Source organism: Podarcis bocagei, assembly GCF_964188305.1.
Source record: "Podarcis bocagei genome assembly, chromosome: 10".
Taxonomy (NCBI): domain Eukaryota; kingdom Metazoa; phylum Chordata; class Lepidosauria; order Squamata; family Lacertidae; genus Podarcis; species Podarcis bocagei.
In genome coordinates this window covers 63,497,874-63,515,974 of record NC_138135.1, presented here as the reverse complement: position 1 = coordinate 63,515,974, position 18,101 = coordinate 63,497,874, and the positions used below count along the sequence as shown (strand labels likewise).

Sequence of the window (18,101 nt, the reverse complement as noted above, 5' to 3'; positions counted from 1 at the left end):
AGACGAAAAAACTCGCAGAATGAATTAATTTCGTCTTGCGAGGCACCACTGTAATGGCAATCCAATCCAATCCATGTATTAGTTTGTGAACTGCAAATCAGGTTGGTTCGCTTAAAATGAAAGACTGGACAAAATCCTCAAGCATCCCTATAAAGTTTAGAACCCTTTCTGTAATTCTTTCCATTTATTCCAGGTTACTCCTGCTTGAATATGGCTGACCAAAAATGGATGAAGGGTAAGGTTGCCAGTGTGCTATTCAAATGTAGAAACACTCTGCAGTCCTTACTGGAAATGCCATATCAAATGCATTCTAGAATATCATTTGTCTTTTATGTGGCCACAATACATTAGAGGTTTGCAGTAATTCTATACGGGAAGATGATGTATATTGTTTGGGTGGGAGATATTAGCATTATAGGAAAAGAGGAGAGGTCTTGAACAATGATTTTCATTTGCAACATCCATTAAAAAGCAAATCTATTAAATACAATACCTAAAGATTGATTTGTAGCTGTGCAAGATTGATCAGCACAGCCAACATTAGTTATAAGTGTCACTGAGTCACAGTAATAAGCAAAAGGATTACTAAAAAGCATTTGGAAGGTCATGCCTGGTTTCTTTCTAGCATAATTAGTCATTGTGCATGGACTTCTCTGCCTGCCAGGAAACACACTGGTCGCACTGGGCCTCTGCCTGAACAAAAATAGTTGCAACATTGGGACTGTAATCAGAAAAAAGCCCAAAGTTAATTACAGTGGTACCTCGGTTTAAGAACAGCCCTGTTTACGAATGATTCAATTTACGAACTCCGCAAAACCAGAAGTAGTGTCCCGGTTTGCAAACTTTACCTCGGTCAAAGAACGGAATCTGAACGGTGGAAGGGCACTGGCGGCGGGAGGCCTCATTAGGGAAAGCGTACCTCAGTTTAAGAACGGTTTTGGTTTAAGAATGGACTTTCGGAACAGAAAATGGTAACCGAGGTTCCACTGTAACTGATCTAAAGCAGAGAAGAGGCAGAAGCAATAGCAGCAGCACAGAAGAGCAAGTCTTGGCTGACTCTAAATGGCGTGATAGCATTTGACTCTAGAGAAAAAAATGTGGCCATTTATTGACATGCTTGATGCAAAGCTTTTGATTAAAACTATACTGTGGTCTCGAGATCTGGCCACTTTTGCAGAGATGCAGCAGTGTTGCAGAGATGCTTCATAACTTGGGAGAAATTATCAGAAAACTTGAAGGATGGAATTTTGGGTGGGTGGGGGAAAGCTTTTTCATACCCAGCAAGCAAGCCAAGACAATACATATTTAAGTTCACAACAGTAATATTCATTGCCTATTCAAGGCAACATTATTTAGATTTTTTTTAGCTGATGGATTGCTAATTACAGTCAAACCTTGGTTCCTGAATGGCTTAGTTGCTGAACAAATCGGCTCCCGAACGCCGCAAATACGGAAGTAAGTGTTCTGGTTTGTGAACAGTTTTCAGAAGCCAAATGTCTGATGAGGCTTCTGCTTAAGTGCAGCCAATCGGAAGCTGTGCCTTGGTTTTCAAACAGTTTCGGGAGTCCAACGGACTTCCAGAATAGATTAAGTTTGAGAACCAAGGTACCACAATATGCAATCATTAGAACAGTGAAATGCTTTAAAAGTTGCATATATAAGATTTTGGTACTTTTAATTTCCCTTTCCTGTACTATGTACTTACCAATCAGTTTGCTATCAATCTTGCCTTGATCCGTCTTAATGTATAAGCTAAGTGGTAGTGTTTCGTTTTCAACATGACTCTGAAGGGAGGAGAAAAGACAATGGTTATCTCCATTAGAAATCATCTTATATCTTAACTCACTCATCCCAAATCAAGTAGCTACCTACTTCCAAGGTCATATTGTGATAGCTGTATCTTCAAAATGATGGCACAAATAACGACAACCACATACTTCTACTAGGAGATGCATTCATACGATTATAACACTTGTCAGAACAACGATAGTTGTAACCTTTCCCAAAGAATGGGAAACAGATGAATGTAACAGAAAATGATTATATATGTGTGTGTATATAATAATATCTCATTTTCAAAAGACACATAAAGGGGAAGTGCAATGTTTAGTCATGTTTGCAGTGGGTGTTAAACAAATGTATCTTTCAAAGAACTGAGAAAATTTGAACACAAACACACATTAATGGCTTTCATTCTAAAATGCATTAGCGGCGACCACAGCAAATCGCCCTCTCCCCGTGAGCAAATTTTAACAATCCTGTTGTGTCCCTTATGCGTTTGTCCAAAGTATAGATATATTTTTGACTGCCTCAATAAAAGTGAATGGCAAAAATCGGAAAATCTCATCAAGATTCACCAGCCAAGGCTAACAATCTCAACAACAGCACAGATCTTATCATTTCTTTATCTTAGGTCTATTGTTATGTACTGATGTTCTCACCCTGGGCCAGCAGGGGGATACTGTAGATAGTTATGCAAATGAAGGATCGAAAGTAATGTTCAGTGATTGGATAGTTTGTATGCAAATGAAGGATCAAAAAGTGACGTTCTGTGATTGGATAGTTTTAGAAAGTTGCAACAGTTACAATTGTTCTGGAGCTCTATATAAGCAAGCTGACTGAGCTCCTCAGTCAGTTCTGTTCCAGCTTACAAATAAAGAGCTGCTTTGGAAGAATCGCTGTGTCATCTGATATGTTCGCCCACAGCTTAACATCTATCACCAACATCAAGTCATAGCCAGCTTGTTCCATCTCCATCCTCATAGTATATTGGCCAGCCCAACAAAATGGGACAATGGCTTATGTGCCTGATAATCAACATTAAGCCAGTACTCCAGAGTTTAGATGTAATGGGAAACTTTGGCTTAACGAAGCCGATATCTCTGTGTCAAAGCTGGCAGTGGAGGGAAGGAGAGAAGTCTGAAGACAACCAACATGTTGACTGTAGGAGGTGGAAAGGTGAGCTCATTGCTGAATGTTGCTCAGCCTTGAAGAAATCAAGAGAGAAAGTGATCTGTAAGCACCCCACCCCACAATTTCTGATATTTACCGGTTGGATTTGAAAAAAGAAAGTTCCATCAGATGCTTTTTCCACTTTGGTCTCAAACTGAATGTGGTTATTTCCAATTCTGAAATCGCTACCCTGTAAGAGAAAGATATTGGACTTAGAATACCAGCACTAGGCAAACAGTAGTTTCACTGAGCAGCTCTGGAAAAAAAAACTAGATCAAACTGACATCCTTAATCATTAAACTGGCAACCACAACTATAACACAGATAGTGTAGGCTCTTTAGGCAGGACTTTACAACATTTTCTGATGCTCCAAGTAGATGACTCCAAACAATTTTTAATCAAAAAGAGATGGAAAGCATGCAAAACATTTCCTCTAAGTGCTTTTCCAAAGGCAAGGGAAGGCAATATTAAGGCCTGTGCCCCACAAATCTCATCCTTACTTCTCAGAAAAATCAATTCACAGGGAGCTCACAATTTTGGGGAACAGCCTTGGTGGACTGTGGCTTGATCTTGCCAACCCATCTTAAGGGCCTCTCTGTACCCATGTCCTGAAGATATTTTTTCTCCTGCACTTGTCATCACAGGAGGAGTCTAAGCCCAACTCAGTGACTCCACAGTGCCAGAAGGAAATCACTGTGAGGGGGCACAAGCAAACTTTGTGACTGACAGGACTTGGTTTGTGTACAAAGTATTAAAATTACTACCATAGGAGTACTTAAAGCAAGAATAATTTTGCTTGGTGCATTTTTAATCCCACCTTTCTATTTATCTTCACAGCCTGGTGAGGTGGGTTAGACTGAGAGACAGTGACCGGCTCGGTGAGCTTCATGGCTAGGCAAGGATTTGAACCCAGGTTTCCCTAGTCTAAGGCCTATGCACTAGCCATTACCCCACACCCAGGAAGTGCAATATAAGCAAAGGGAACTCAGATGCGTCATAGTGCAGGTATAGGGTTCCAGGCCCCAATCCCATTGCTATTCCGCTTGAATCTGAAGCTCAGTGAAGTTCACTCTCTCTCAACCTTAGCTAACAGGAGAGCTCTCAGGAAAATCAGAAACAATACAATAGCTACAAAAACAAATGATTTTAAGATATTTTGTTGTAAACTGATTTTAATGTTGTCTTTTTAAAATGGCTATAACCCATGCTGGGACCTTATGGTGAAGCACAGGTAAGAAATCGAAATCATAATCATCAAACTCTGTACTACGAGTTTGTCCAAAATGATAATTTCAGCTCTTACCAAGATCTAAAAATCAATCAATCAAGCTTCTATAGATTTACAAACACAATCTGGAAATTAGAAAGAGCTGACAGTGGCATTTGTAAATACAGCAGGAATTCTCTGCTTTCCGAGAAAGTGGCAGAATTCCCAAACAATAGCCAAGTATGAAGCAAGAATGAACTAAGAAGAAGCCGGTGGAGAAAGCGAAAGTGTAGTCACAAAATCTGCATTGTATGTGCTCTTAATGCTATTTCCCCAGCCAAAATAACCAACTTATGAACTGCCAAATGAGGAATTCCTACATTTCAGCCATGTCACAGTGCTGAAAGGGGTCTCTTGAACACACAGCAGAAAGAATTTGAGAAAGTCATTAAAAAGGTAGCTTGCTGAGAGGTTGCCGCAGAAAGACCTGAGGTGTCCCAACCCAAGAATAATTTTTTTGAGGGAAGAGTTGATTCTCTGCCTTTTCTTCCTCTCCTTGCCTTACTCATTAGTGTGGGAAACAGGGAAGGCAAACTACAGAGAAGGGTGGCAAGAAATGTCCCAGCATCTTTCACTTTCATTCCCTTTTCATATTGCCCTTCTCAGGGGCGAGATACTTCTCCACAATACGACTAGGATGTATTTGGAAAGGAACTCAAAGTGTAAGTTGGGTTACTGAAGAGAAAAAAACATTTTAATTAAAGAAATTTCGAGCAGGTAGCAGATTCAGGAAGCAAGGCGGCACGAAGGCTCTGACAGGCTCTCAGGCAAGAGAAATGTTGATGTAATCCAAAATCTAAAGTTCAAGAGAAACTTTACAGCACCAAACAGGAATGTTGCAGTGATTTTAAAGGGGTGGTGCTGGACCCATGATGGTGCCACTGAATAGTTTTGATCGGGAGATTAAATTGTAAAGTATAAAGGTGTCTAGGTAGCATGCTAAATTCTAGATTGTTTGGCAAGTGGGAACATCCCTCTCTATGTTCTATTAATGCAGAAAGGTTTCTTCCATTAGCAGATCCTGTTAGTTCGAAAGGATGTACAGTAGTACCTCGGGTTACATACGCTTCAGGTTACAGGCTCCGCTAACCCAGAAATAGTACCTCGGGTTAAGAACTTTGCTTCAGGATGAGAACAGAAATTGTGCTCCGGTGGCGTGCAGCAGGAGGCCCCATTAGCTAAAGTGGTGCTTCAGGTTAAGAACAGTTTCAGGTTAAGAACGGACCTCCAGAACGAATTAAGTACTTAACCCGAGGTACCACTGTACTACTGCTACTATATTGCTTTCTACAACATGGAGGCCACAGTTGAATGGATGGCTGTAGTTGTTCCATGCTGTTGCTAAATGTACTTCTTCTGGCGCTACAGACAAACCACCATCAGAAGAGGATACATTAAGGAATAACAAATCTTTCACAGAGCATCCCTGCACATCACTTCAAGGGTACGTGTTGGCACAGAGGGAACAGGATTACATATGTATTCCTGTTTATAGCTCAACACAGCTGCACTGCACCCACACCTAACCTTTTTCCATTTTTTTCCTACTGCAGCCATATCCATATCCTGTAATTAAAACCGCAGAAATATTGATTGCTACATCCAAGATGAGGCATAGGAAGCCCCAAACTACATTTAGAGCAGCTGTCCATTAAATGCGAAACACTAACCTCTCAAGGGCCTTTACGACAGAGACCGTTGGGGAATGAGCAAAGCCTCTCTTAATGGACTATTTCATAATAATCTGCATTTCACATAAAAGTATCACGCTGTTCCTAGGCTATAAACATAGACCAACAAAGCTCCAGGAACTGTTACGTTCAAGATGCAACTTCTCAGATACAGCTCTTCTGATACAGCCACTGAGGCAGAGGTACAAAGCCAAAGAAGGTGTGGTGGAATTTTCTAGAAGGAATGGAGATGGCTGAAGGAGGAACAAGATGAAGAAGCAGCAGAAGGGACAGACTTGGTTGCCTTTCTGGACATCTGGAACACCCTCATTATTCTTCATGACTGCAAAGACTATCCTATACCCTTTAAAAATGTGGCTCTTTTCTGTGGGGAGTATTATTTGGTTGTTGTTTTTATTCTGATTTTATATGTTGTGATCTTTTCTGTGAACCGGCCTGAGACCTCTGGATATAGGACGGTATATGAACTCAATAAATAATAATAATATTGTTTCTCCACACCAGTGAACCGTTTCTAATCAGGAGACCCCGTACCCCTTCATCCTGGAGAAAAATGGGGCAACTATGACAGCGACAGCTAAAGAGCAGTTTAAGAACCACTGATTTAAGAGACACACATATAATTCGCTTACATTACACATGAGAGATGTTTCGCAACACCAAAAACGTTTCAGCTTAGCATGGGGAAGGGAGGAAAAGTAAAAACAGTTTTATCATCCCTGACAAATGTCGGGGGGGGGGGAATGTTTGGCAACAGAGCGAAGCTATAAAATACGGCAGACACTTCAACAAAAGATATAAACTAGACAAATACGTTTCTCTGCTCATTGTAACGTTAAGTCAAATGCAACAAACACGACAAGTAAATCAAAGAACAAAAAGCATACATGTTCTTAATTATTTACCCACATCAACTGTATAATATTGAAGACTATTGTTATATTTGTGAAATATTTATGAAAGCAAGCTTAAAGAAATCATCAGTCTTGTATGCAAGGAATTGTTCAATGTCTATTTAGAACGGTGTAACATTTTTTGCACAAGGAGTTTGTAAACAGCAGACTTCAGAAGAGGACACTGTTCACGAACTGCTGAGAGGTATATAATATTAAAATATATTCAAGCACTTTGTGAACATTACCTCATAATAATCCAGATTCTTTCCTTCAAAAGATACTTTTGTTGAGACTTCCATGGGTATTATTTTAGGGTTGGGATCTAGAAAGTGTGGGCATTTTTCCGCCTAGGAGAAAAAAACAAAACATTTTCATATGCAATTAAAACTAGAAATATTATATCGCAATACATCTGCACCTACTTTGGACAATTGAATTTTTGTTGTTCTGAAGATCTTCATGCTTAGTGACAGATTTGATTACGGTTTTTCAAATTAGACATGCTAAAAATGACTGCAGCATATGCTGAACTTTCATTCCCATTCTTGAAATTCCTTTCCAGCCATTTAAGTAAAACAGCAAAATGGACTGAAAAGAAAACATTGAACGGCTTCCCAGTCACTTCACTCCAATATTTATTTCCATTCCCCACCAAGGAGTTAGGAAAACCCCCAGAGTCCCCCCCCCTGAAGTTACTTTCAGATTGTTGTTATTCCTTTCCAATTTATTTACAAAAGACAAAAGAAAACAAACAAACAAACAAAAATAAAATAGAAAACACCACTTAAATACAGTGGTACCTCTGGTTACGAACTTAATTCGTTCCTGAGGTCCGTTCTCAACTCGAAACCATTCTTAACCTGAGGCACGCTTTCACTAATGGGGATTCCGGTGTGCAATTTCCGCTCGCATCCCGGGGCAAAGTTTGCAACCAGGAGCAACTACTTCCGGGTTAGCGGAGCTCGTAACCCGAAGTGTTCGCAAGGAGGACGGTTTATAACCAGAGGTATTGCTGTATTTAAATAAGATCTGTTCATACTACTTTTAAAGGTATTACCATATTTTGCTGAATCACATCTGTTTTTGAAGAAGAGTCCTCACAGGTATGGATTTTCCAGTCCCACTGGCAATTCCATCTACTGCTTGCACAGGAATAACACCTGTATGGATAAGCCAAAAGGTTGAGATTTGTTGTTCCTTTCTTCCCTTTACAAGGCTTCCTTAGAATTTCATTTCATATAGCAATAAATAACTTCCACTTTTTCAGAGAACAAAATTGTATTGTGGATTGTCAGCTGCCACACAAACAGTCCAGGGATTGTCTCCTGGGTTTCCAGTTGAAACAGAGTCACGAGTTTCGCAAGAATGACTTAAAAGTCACAACCACCACAAAGTAAATGGGAAATTCAGAAATCTGAAAGGAGCCATGTCCCTGAGATGGCCATGTCTTTTATTTAATTTATATATTTTATTTAAGACACCACTTAATCATTAACATTTCTAATCATGGGAAGTGATATTGAAAGTTGGTCAGCTGTGGCGATACTTTCTCCTCCCATGGTAGACCTGAGAAGCATGGAAAGCTCAAAGGAAGTGGTTTGAAACCAAGATCCAGAAAGTACTCTGGATATTAGAACATATTTATTACTAATACAATCCAGGGACTCATAAGTTTCATTTTTGGGTGAGTGTTCCTTAGTAAATGGAAAAAACCCCCCAGTATGTTTGTGCCCCGAAGTGTCAAATTGACAAAACAATGATGGACAGAAGAAAAAGAAATCTTAGATCAGGCATGTCCAACTTCAAGTAGGCTGCGATCTACTATCCAGTATCAAAAACTGGCAGCAATCTACCCCAGTCTCCCATCGTCATTCTTCAGCAAGCGTTCCTTTCTCCCACCCCCTCCAAAGTCATTAAAAATTATTAAACAAACAAACAAACAAACAAACAAACAAACAAAGGGGTCTTTATTTCACAGATACAGTAGTTATGTTTGGATATCATCATGGCAGAGCCAAATAGTTGCTAGATGGACAATTAACTAAACAAATGAGAAAAGTCCAACGATATTTAGATATTAGGTTTCACAGATCTGAGGAGCCAGTTGCAGCGCACCAGGCTTCTCACTCTCTCGGCCTACCAAAACCATGGGTAGGCAGAATAAGGCCCGGGGGCTGAATCCAGCCCAATCGCCTTCTAAATCCAGCCCGCGGACGGTCTGGGAATCAGCGTGTTTCTACATGAATATTTAAAATGCATCTCTGGGTTATTTGTGGAGCCTGCCTAGTGTTTTTACATGAGTAGAATGTGTCCTTTTATTTAAAATGCATCTCTGGGTTATTTGTGGGGCCTGCCTGGTGTTTTTACATGAGTAGAATGTGTCCTTTTATTTAAAATGCATCTCTGGGTTATTTGTGGGGCATTGGAATTTGTTCACACACACCCCAATATAGTCCAGCTGCCCACAAAGTCTGAGGGACAATGGACTGGCCCCCTGCTGAAAAAGCTTGCTGACCCCTGACCAAAACCAGTCCCGCGATCGATCAACATGTTGGACATGCCTGTCTTAGATATATTATATCATCAAAGATCAAATGCAGTAGAATTAAGACATGGTGAACGCACAATACGGAAAGATGAAGCAGGGCAGCATGTTTTTCGTAATATGCTTTGTGGAGCCTGATGAAAGGGAAGCAAAAGTACTGTGCAAATAAAATAGGAACACTTAGTTCACTCAAGAGACTTCACTATTATAATATTTGAATGCACGTTGGGTTTGCTGGACAGGATGGAGAATGAGGTTAGGCAGCTAGATACGTACGGTTCATTTTCAATACGGTTTATAGCTTCTCCACAGTCATAAAAAGGATATGTACCCGATGCAAGAAATATATTATCACCAAAGGTCAGGCGCAGTAGAACCAAGACATAATCTACCAAAAAAGAGAGAGAGAGATTGATTTGCGTGGGGGTGCTTTATAATGAATACTTCTTGGTACAATGTTAATGCCTATCCAATACATTTCTTGAAATTGTGGGGGTTAGTGTGAAAACCTTCTGTTCACCCTAAATGAAACTGCATTAAGCGTCCAGGAACTAAATGGAAGAAAACCTGATAGAAGTATGATAAAACGTTTAAAAGTCCCCGACTATTAGATCAGGAAAATGCTTATTCAAAAGGGACAATGTATTCTACAACTGAAAAATGCAAGTCAGAAAAACCAAGGAAATTAAGGCGCATGAATTCAGAAGATGGTGTTTTTTTGTGTTTTTTTACACTGTCAGGGTGTGCAATTTATGAATCACACACTATGAATAAAACAAAAGGAGTTTCTGAAATAACCAGTATGTGTTCAAAATAATAAGCAAAACTTAGCAATTTGGAAAGCTGGCTAACTTCCTCCATATACTTCCTCCATTAATGGGATTCTAATCTGGATTATTGCTGAACTCAGGATCAAGAGCTATATATAAAAATGGGAACTTCCTCAATGAGGCTTCCAGCTATTCCTTTTCCGGAAATCATTAAACCCCTCTGACAAGTTATTTCACAAGCTATTGAGCAATTTCAAACTCAGCTTTCTTCTAACAGCTTTTTGAAAGAGTGGTGACAGCTCAGATTTAAACCCACTTTCTGAAGAATTCTATTGAAAATTCCAGGTTGTTTTTCACTTTATCTCATATACCGGGGTCAGCTGAAAATTGTTGTTGTTGTTGTTGTTATTTTTTAAGTGCCAGTTAATTCCAACTACTGTATGTATGTATGTATGTATGTATGTATGTATTTAAAATGCTATTTACAAGTATTTGCTAAATCTTCTCAGGAGAAATGGCTGAGATTTCTTACAGTCCACTGGCAACTACTGACTCTCACATGCAACAATCTATAAAATATGGCATCATATGGCATAAAGTGTGTGCTTGCTACTGTCAATAAAAATTTATGGATTGCTAACAAGCACAAAATGCGTATATAAGGCCAGAAATGAACAAATTTCCACAGTAATTATGTATCATCAACAGAGATTGCCTCTGTTAAGGTTCTCGTCTTTGGAACTTGGGTACATTGTGTGGGCATTTTATGAGGTAGTTTTTCCTTGATCTTGGGAATGTGATGGGGCACACAGCTACCAGGACCAACATGGCAACAAGATCAAAATTTCCAACACATTTTTCATTCTTCATTAACCAACAGGGGCTCTCTAGTGCTTACCAATGTTGAAGGTGAATGCATAGCATGGGGAGGGGGGCCAATGGGGCTGTTGCTGCTACCATCCAGCCCTGACAGGAATCAAGAGTTAAAGGGCACCATACTTGCCTTGCCCCGGGCACTGCCAAACCACGCTATGCCACAGCTTGTCCTTCACTCTTTACAGGTTTAGTGCAGGCGGTATTGGGGGTAGTGTGGCTATTGCATGTAGCAGATGCCAATCTTTCTAATTCAAAAGGATGACTGGTTACACATCTTGGGCCAATACGAAGAGCAATGGGTTAGGTAGGGAACGCATGTGTGCTTCCAAAGCAATTACTATAAGTGCCGTATTTTTCGCTCCATAAGACGCGCCCGACCATAAGACGCACCTAGTTTTTAGAGGAGGAAAGGGGGAAATCCCCGCTTTTTTGGGATCAGGTCACAGTTGTGCAGCTTCTTTTGCAAAGGGGAAAAGCCCCAGTTTATTTGAGGATCAGCTCAAAGTTGTTTAGCTTACTTTGCAAAGGGAAAAAGTCCTATTTTTATGGGGTTCAACACACAGTTCTGCAGCTTCTTTAGGAAAGGAAAGGGAGCCATTTCTACAGTTTCCAGACAGATAATCTAATCAGCCAGTCACATGTCGCAGGCTCCGTTTGCAGAACATTCAACAATGGAGGCCTGGGCAAGGGGCCGGGGCCAGAAAGGGAGCCAGCGATCGACCACACATTCGCTCCATAAGACGCACAGACATTTCCCCTTACTTTTTAGGAGGAAAAAAGTGTGTCTTATGGAGTGAAAAATATGGTAGATACCTTCAAAGTTGGAAAGCACAGGCATATATATTAAATGTGAAGACCTGCTCTTTTATTTACCTTGGCCTTTTGTCGTTGGAGGGATTTCAGCAGGAGGCTCGCAGGTAATAGTCCCTTCTTCTAACACCGCCTCACGCCTTGTTTCCCCAAAATGACACCAAAGCCGGTCATCTCCATTTAAAACTGGGAAAGGGCTGAGAGTCAATCCTACCTGGAAATGCAAGCAAAAAGAGGTTGTCAGAAAGCAACGAATAAGAAAAAACCGTGGATTCCTACATGGAGGAGGCAGAGAGGAAGGGTAACAGGGACGGTAGCAGAGAGGAAGAGGAAAAAGAAATGGAAGCAAATGTGTTGCACTGGTGGGAAACCCCCCCCCCCCCCGAAGAAAGATTACTAGTGCCACATGTTTTAATATTACAATAATGTCCTCTTCGCTGATAACTAGGATTCTTAACAACCTTATTGTAATTAAGTGGCCATAGTTCAAGGGTAGTGCTTAGCATCTCAAGTTGAAAAAGAGTAGCATGATTGCAAAAGACCCTGGAGAGTTCCCACCAGACTAGACAGTACCAGAAAGGTCTGACTGTGAAACACAGCTTTTTATGTTCAAGCCCCAAGCCAGAGGATGGCAACACAGAAATCAGGGCTACATTCAAAAGGAGTGACAAAATGGCTTTAGGCAAGCACTATGTACATTGCCTGATGCAACTAGGCACTATAGATCACTTTAGAACACACACACACGAGAGCAGAATAGTATTTTAAAGTAATCTATTTTTTATAATTTTTATTCAGTTTTTAGCAATAGAACCATTTAAGAATACACAACACTTATACATCCTCGATCTGGATAATGCAGAGGAAAACGAGGGGAAAAAAAGGAATATTTCTAATTGAGATAAAGTCATTTGTTTAATTTAAAGTATAGTTATGAAATCAAATTACTTTCCTTATTAGGTTATTAAGGAAATGGAACCAGAACTAACATCCTACAAGACTATATAGGAGTATTTCTTCTGATATTCTTAAACTCCACCTTGCCAAGATCAGTATTTTGAGAGGCAGCTGTTCCATAAAGCCAAGGTAAAATAATTCCAAATATTTTGGGAGATTTGTGGCACCTAATTTGCTGTTCTCTTCTGTAGTCCTCAGAATGTCATTCCTCAAAATGCAGAATGCAACATAGATCAGAACACAGAACGTAGATCTGTCCTTTCGGTACCTCCAAAGGAGGATTGCTCATAAAACAAGACCAAAACTAGTTTAAAATGCATGATAATGATAGTGACTCCAAACAGCCTCTCTGTTGCGCTGGGTATGTGTGTGAGGCCTGATGCAAGTCATTTCGGGACCAGGGAGGATGGGTTGAGCTGGTTTTGGGTCTGCTAAATCCCAAGCTGGCACAACTGATATCACATGACACCCTGCGCCCTGACTTCTGTCCTAGCCGGCAAGTGGCGGGCTTGCAGGTGTGGCTTGGTGATGCCGCTACCTAACCAGGAATTTGGACCTGCAGGGTGACATTTGCACAAAACCATCTTTGAAGGAGGTCACTTAAAAAAAATAAAAAATAAATAAATCTGAACACTATTATGGTTTGGGGAAGCAGGCATTTTGTTCTCCCACCCTAAAAATATTGCAAACTAGCTGTGTACACTGCAAACTGTGCAGTGCTGTTCTTTGTAAGTTGGACTGAAAAGCACACCATTTAAATTTTGTGGCACGGCACTCTTGATTGGTGCAGACTTCCATAAGAAGCTATAGCGTGCTTTGGTCATTCTGTCCCATTCCACCAGGAAGAAAGCCTGGGGGATTCATTGAAGTAGAAACAGAAATATCCCCAGTAAGTATTACAACCTTAACTGAAAACCCTTCTTTTCCCCTTGGCGAAAAGCTTGGCAGAGATGGAATTACACTCTGTCATCTTGTCCTAAAATGTGCTAGAAAAAAAGAGAGTGTTCTGCAGGGTTTGTTTTGTTTTGGCTTTTGGAAAGCACAAACGCAACATCTATTGAGCACAGAAGTTATTCAAACTTTTCCAACATAATTAAAGCACGTTAACCACACTGCAACAATAGCCGGAGGACACAGCGGGAGTCACAAGTCAGCCTGGAAAGAATCAAGACGCTTGTTTTGAAAGGGCAACAAAGACAAACTTTCCTCCAAAAACCCTCATTCACAATTGGAGAGATGAAGTAGAGCTTTGGGCTGCTGGGGGACAGAAATAAAAAGTTTCCTGACAAAGAGGGATGTCTGGTGGCTTCGTGAGCCGCAGGGAAAACAGCCAACTGAGCATTCAAGTGTTTGATTATTTCTGTTATATAAGGAAACAAGCAGCTGGAATGAAGGTGAGAAAACAGGGTGGGTTAAAAATTTCCTTGAATTGACCGGATGCTTGAGGACACACTGAGCTATCTGCATGCTCTCTCTTTTCTATGTTTCATTCTGCTTTTGTCCGCTGTTGTGTGACTTTAGCAATTGTACAGCCTGTTTCCCCCCCAACTGAGACAGTTTTCCCTTTGGGAACTGTAACATACCTGTAGCGAATAAATGAACCATACGAAAAAGGGAATCTAGCTGTATAGACAGAGTGTACGGAAGTGCTGTGTGTGTCCTCTTGTTCTAAAATAAATCATTAAAAAAACCCACACCTTTGTTTCCCGCCCCCCCCCCAAGGAGAACATTTTCTTTATTCTATAAAGCAGTGCACTTGTTCTGTCATTTACACAAACACTTAACATTTAGGTGGTCTGAAACTTCCATTACTTCTTTTAAATTGGGGTGTAGAAACTCCGGCTCACAGATCAGAAGTGGACTGCGAGGCCACTTTGCCCAAATCATACCCACTGGTACATCAGTTGACGCTACTTAAAAGAAAAGGGTGTGTGTGGATGCTTCAAACATCACTTTACAAAGGCCTTAAGACAGCCGTTACACTTCCTTTTCAGGCTGAAATGGGAGCATGCAGTGCTTTTTATCAGGGGATACTCCAAGGTACACAGGGCTGGCACCTCTTTTTGTTGTTGTTAAAAAGTGTGGCACATACTGTAACAACTTCTTGGTGAGTAAGGTAAAGGTAAAGGGACCCTGACCATTAGGTCCAGTCGTGACCGACTCTGGGGTTGCGGCACTCATCTCGTTTTACTGGCCAAGGGAGCCGGCGTACAGCTTCCGGGTCATGTGGCCAGCATGACTAAGCAGAGCAGCGCACGGAAACGCCGTTTACTTTCCCGCCAGAGTGGTACCTATTTATCTACTTGCACTTTTGATGTGCTTTTGAACTGCTAGGTGGGCAGTAGCAGGGACCGAGCAACAGGAGCTCACCCCGTCACGGGGATTCGAAGCGCCGACCTTCTGATCGGCAAGTCCTAGGCTCTGTGGTTTAATCCACAGTGCCACCCGCGTCCCTTCTTGGTGAGTACCAGCACCTATTTTTCTAGAGGGGGAAAGCACTCGGAGCATGGGGGCTGTTGGGACGCCTTTGAGTCTCCTTGCATTCCCCTCTAGGACTGGGAGTTTGAAAGGGCAATTTTCTCACTCCTCACACAATACACTATGATTTGGATTCTCTCTCTCTCTCTCTTACACACACACACACACACACACACACACACACGATCCTGTTGCACTTACGTTGCCTGTAGCTCCCCGGCTCATATTTTGAGGGTAAGCACTTGTAATATTCAGGCAAATGCCATCTGGGCTCCAGAGCCAGTGGTTTTCCTGAGCTGATCTTGCACAGTCTTTTTTCCTCGTGCATCTGGAATAAATAACAAAATTTAAAGTTACATTTTAAAAATCCGCACTCATTAACCCAAAATACAAAAGCATTCAAATGCATAAGCACTGGTGGTGGAAAGGTGGCATAGAATGTGTGCTTAATATTTCTTTTCTTCTATTCTGTTTACTTATTATTCTTTATGACAGGATAATTACCTGTTAGCATTTTCAAATTACAACAACAAACGTTCAAATATTTATCTTAAATTCAATTAACTGTACACAAAGTGGGGAGGGGACCCTAACCTAGTATTCAAGCAACATGTTAACAGAAAAGTAGTTTAGCTGTTAAGGAACAATATTGTGCCTACAGAGTGTGGAAATCTGGAGTGTTTTGCTTATTCCTTAACACACTGCAAATTTGTCACCAGGTCTTTAGTCTCAGCCTGAGGCTTAGCTCTGTCAGCTCATGCTTGAGTCACAAATGAAAACATACATCCTTGGCTATAAGATTGACTATTCCCCACTGCTGCTGGGAAAGTGAACTCAAGGAAAATTCTTGAAATATGAAACCACTTTCAGGTTCTCTCCATCATTATACTGAATCCAGTAGATGCAGAGGTGCCAAGCAGAATTGTAGAGAGAGCAACACAAGGATACCTATTGCGGTCTCTGGATGGCTAAATAATTTACTGACATGCCTTCCTGAAATGTAAACTATCATGTAGGGCGAGTGCAGCAAACACACTGCATAACAATGGATAACAACAAGGAGTCTTCCGACATCTTAAAAGACTGACAGATCTGTTGTGGCCCCAAGCTTCTATGGCTAGAGCCAGTTTCATCAAATGCATCGTTTTGTGTCAATGAAAAACTAGAAGCTCAGTATTTGCCTACACTAAACTTACACAATATCGCCTCTGCTAACCGACAGTGGTTCTCAGGGTTTCATAGAAGAGTCTTTACAATTCCTATCTGGAAATGCTGGTAATCTGAACCAGGTATCGTCTACAGGAGTTCCTACAACTCATGAGTTCTATAACTACATCCTTTCTCCATCAATACAACTATTGCTTAGAGTATGGTACAGGTGAGCCCTAACTTTGAAAAATAAAATAAAAATAAAGTCATGCTGACTGCAATTCCCAAAATTGCATTTGAAAGAAAACATAACCAGAGCAGATAATTTAGTAGCAAAAAAATGCAATTCGGCGGCTTGTGGGAGATCAACTGGGAGGCCTGTGCTGAACTCAGAACCTTTTCCTTTCAGTTGTTTGGGGCGGTGGGAGAGTAAAGAGCCAAATATCGGATCATTGGCAGCTGCAGTCCTTGGAAAGGCCTAGGACCTCTAGGAATTTGGTGCCTCATGAAACATATATCATCTGCTGTGGATCTGCAGCCTTCATTTTGTGACTGGTATTGCAGCTCCCAAAGACACCAGGCCTAGATATTGTGTATGACAACAATAGCTGGGAAATTATTATTTTATTTTATTGTTTGCCCACTCTCTGTAACACCAATATCCTTGAACTCGTTTCCCCCTTGTTGAAATTATAGATATCTGCATTGGGTTCCAATATTTTTCTGCTGCTTTTTAATGATTTAAATAAAGCTTGTTTACAGTGGACACTCGGGTTGCAAACATGATCCATGCGGGATGCACACTCGCAACCCGCAGTGGTGTGTCTGTGCACGCGTGGGTTGCGACTCAGAGCTTCTGCGCATGCGCGACCGCTGAAACCTGGAAGTAACCCGTCCCGGTACTTCCGGATTTCGGCGGTCTGTAACCCAAAAAAACACAACCTGAAGTGTCTGTAACCCGAGGTATGACTGTATTTTGTTTTTTTAAACAAATAAACACATGGTGTGGATTTCTGGAAAGCAATTCCAATTCTGAATCCAGTGCCCAGACTGTGTGTGTGTGTGTGTGTGTGTGTGTGTGTAGGGTGCATGTGTGTGTGTCACTGAAGAAGGTTTTCGACTGACTTAGAGACTCTCATTCTGACATTTGGACCTGCAACAAATTTCTGCAGTATGGCTTATACCTGTTCACGATTCCAATCACGCCCTATTCTAGGACACTCCATTCCATTCCCCATAGATTTCTAGTCTCCATCCACCCCCACCCTGCCCAAAGCCAGCCAGCATTTCATTGCCCCTGAGCGTACAATGCTCCCTGGGCTCTTTTGTGGGGAGGGGGGGTCCTCTTTAGACACTTGGAGACTTAATTGTCTGTAAGTGTATGTGATCAAAACTGGCTGTTTGCTGACAAAGACCTTTGAAAGTCTTTAATAATGAGGTCAGGAGTCACCATGAGAAGTCTTAGAGAAAAGCTGAGATTCCCCCAACCCGGCAATATGCAAATATGCCTTTGCATTCATAGGTAGTCAGCCTCTCATTCAAATTAAATTGTGTGGTTTCCTCTGCATTTCAAGTATGTATATATAGAGGGGTATTCTTCGTTTGGCTTCATGATAAGCTTTGAGGCAATTTTACTGCTGCAGTTAAGATGTTTGCAGTGGAAGTAGGATTCCTGAAACCTATCTCCTTTTTCCTATAATTAAGTAAAC

At 41.1% G+C, this 18,101-nt stretch overlaps 1 protein-coding gene across 3 annotated transcripts in view; it reads right to left on the bottom strand.

Annotated features, from left to right (window-relative positions):
- Positions 1–18,101, bottom strand: part of PLXNB2 (plexin B2) — a 339,781-nt gene that overhangs the window by 65,301 nt on the left and 256,379 nt on the right. For all 3 annotated transcript variants that reach the window (XM_081211372.1, XM_081211370.1, XM_081211371.1), the window contains exons 8-14: positions 15,445–15,571; positions 11,872–12,022; positions 9,629–9,740; positions 7,865–7,967; positions 7,053–7,154; positions 3,050–3,142; positions 1,706–1,784 (exon numbers count right to left, since the gene is read on the bottom strand). In XM_081211372.1, the coding sequence (XP_081067498.1) occupies positions 1,706–1,784; positions 3,050–3,142; positions 7,053–7,154; positions 7,865–7,967; positions 9,629–9,740; positions 11,872–12,022; positions 15,445–15,571 (767 nt within the window). The remainder of the gene's footprint in view (positions 1–1,705; positions 1,785–3,049; positions 3,143–7,052; positions 7,155–7,864; positions 7,968–9,628; positions 9,741–11,871; positions 12,023–15,444; positions 15,572–18,101) is intronic.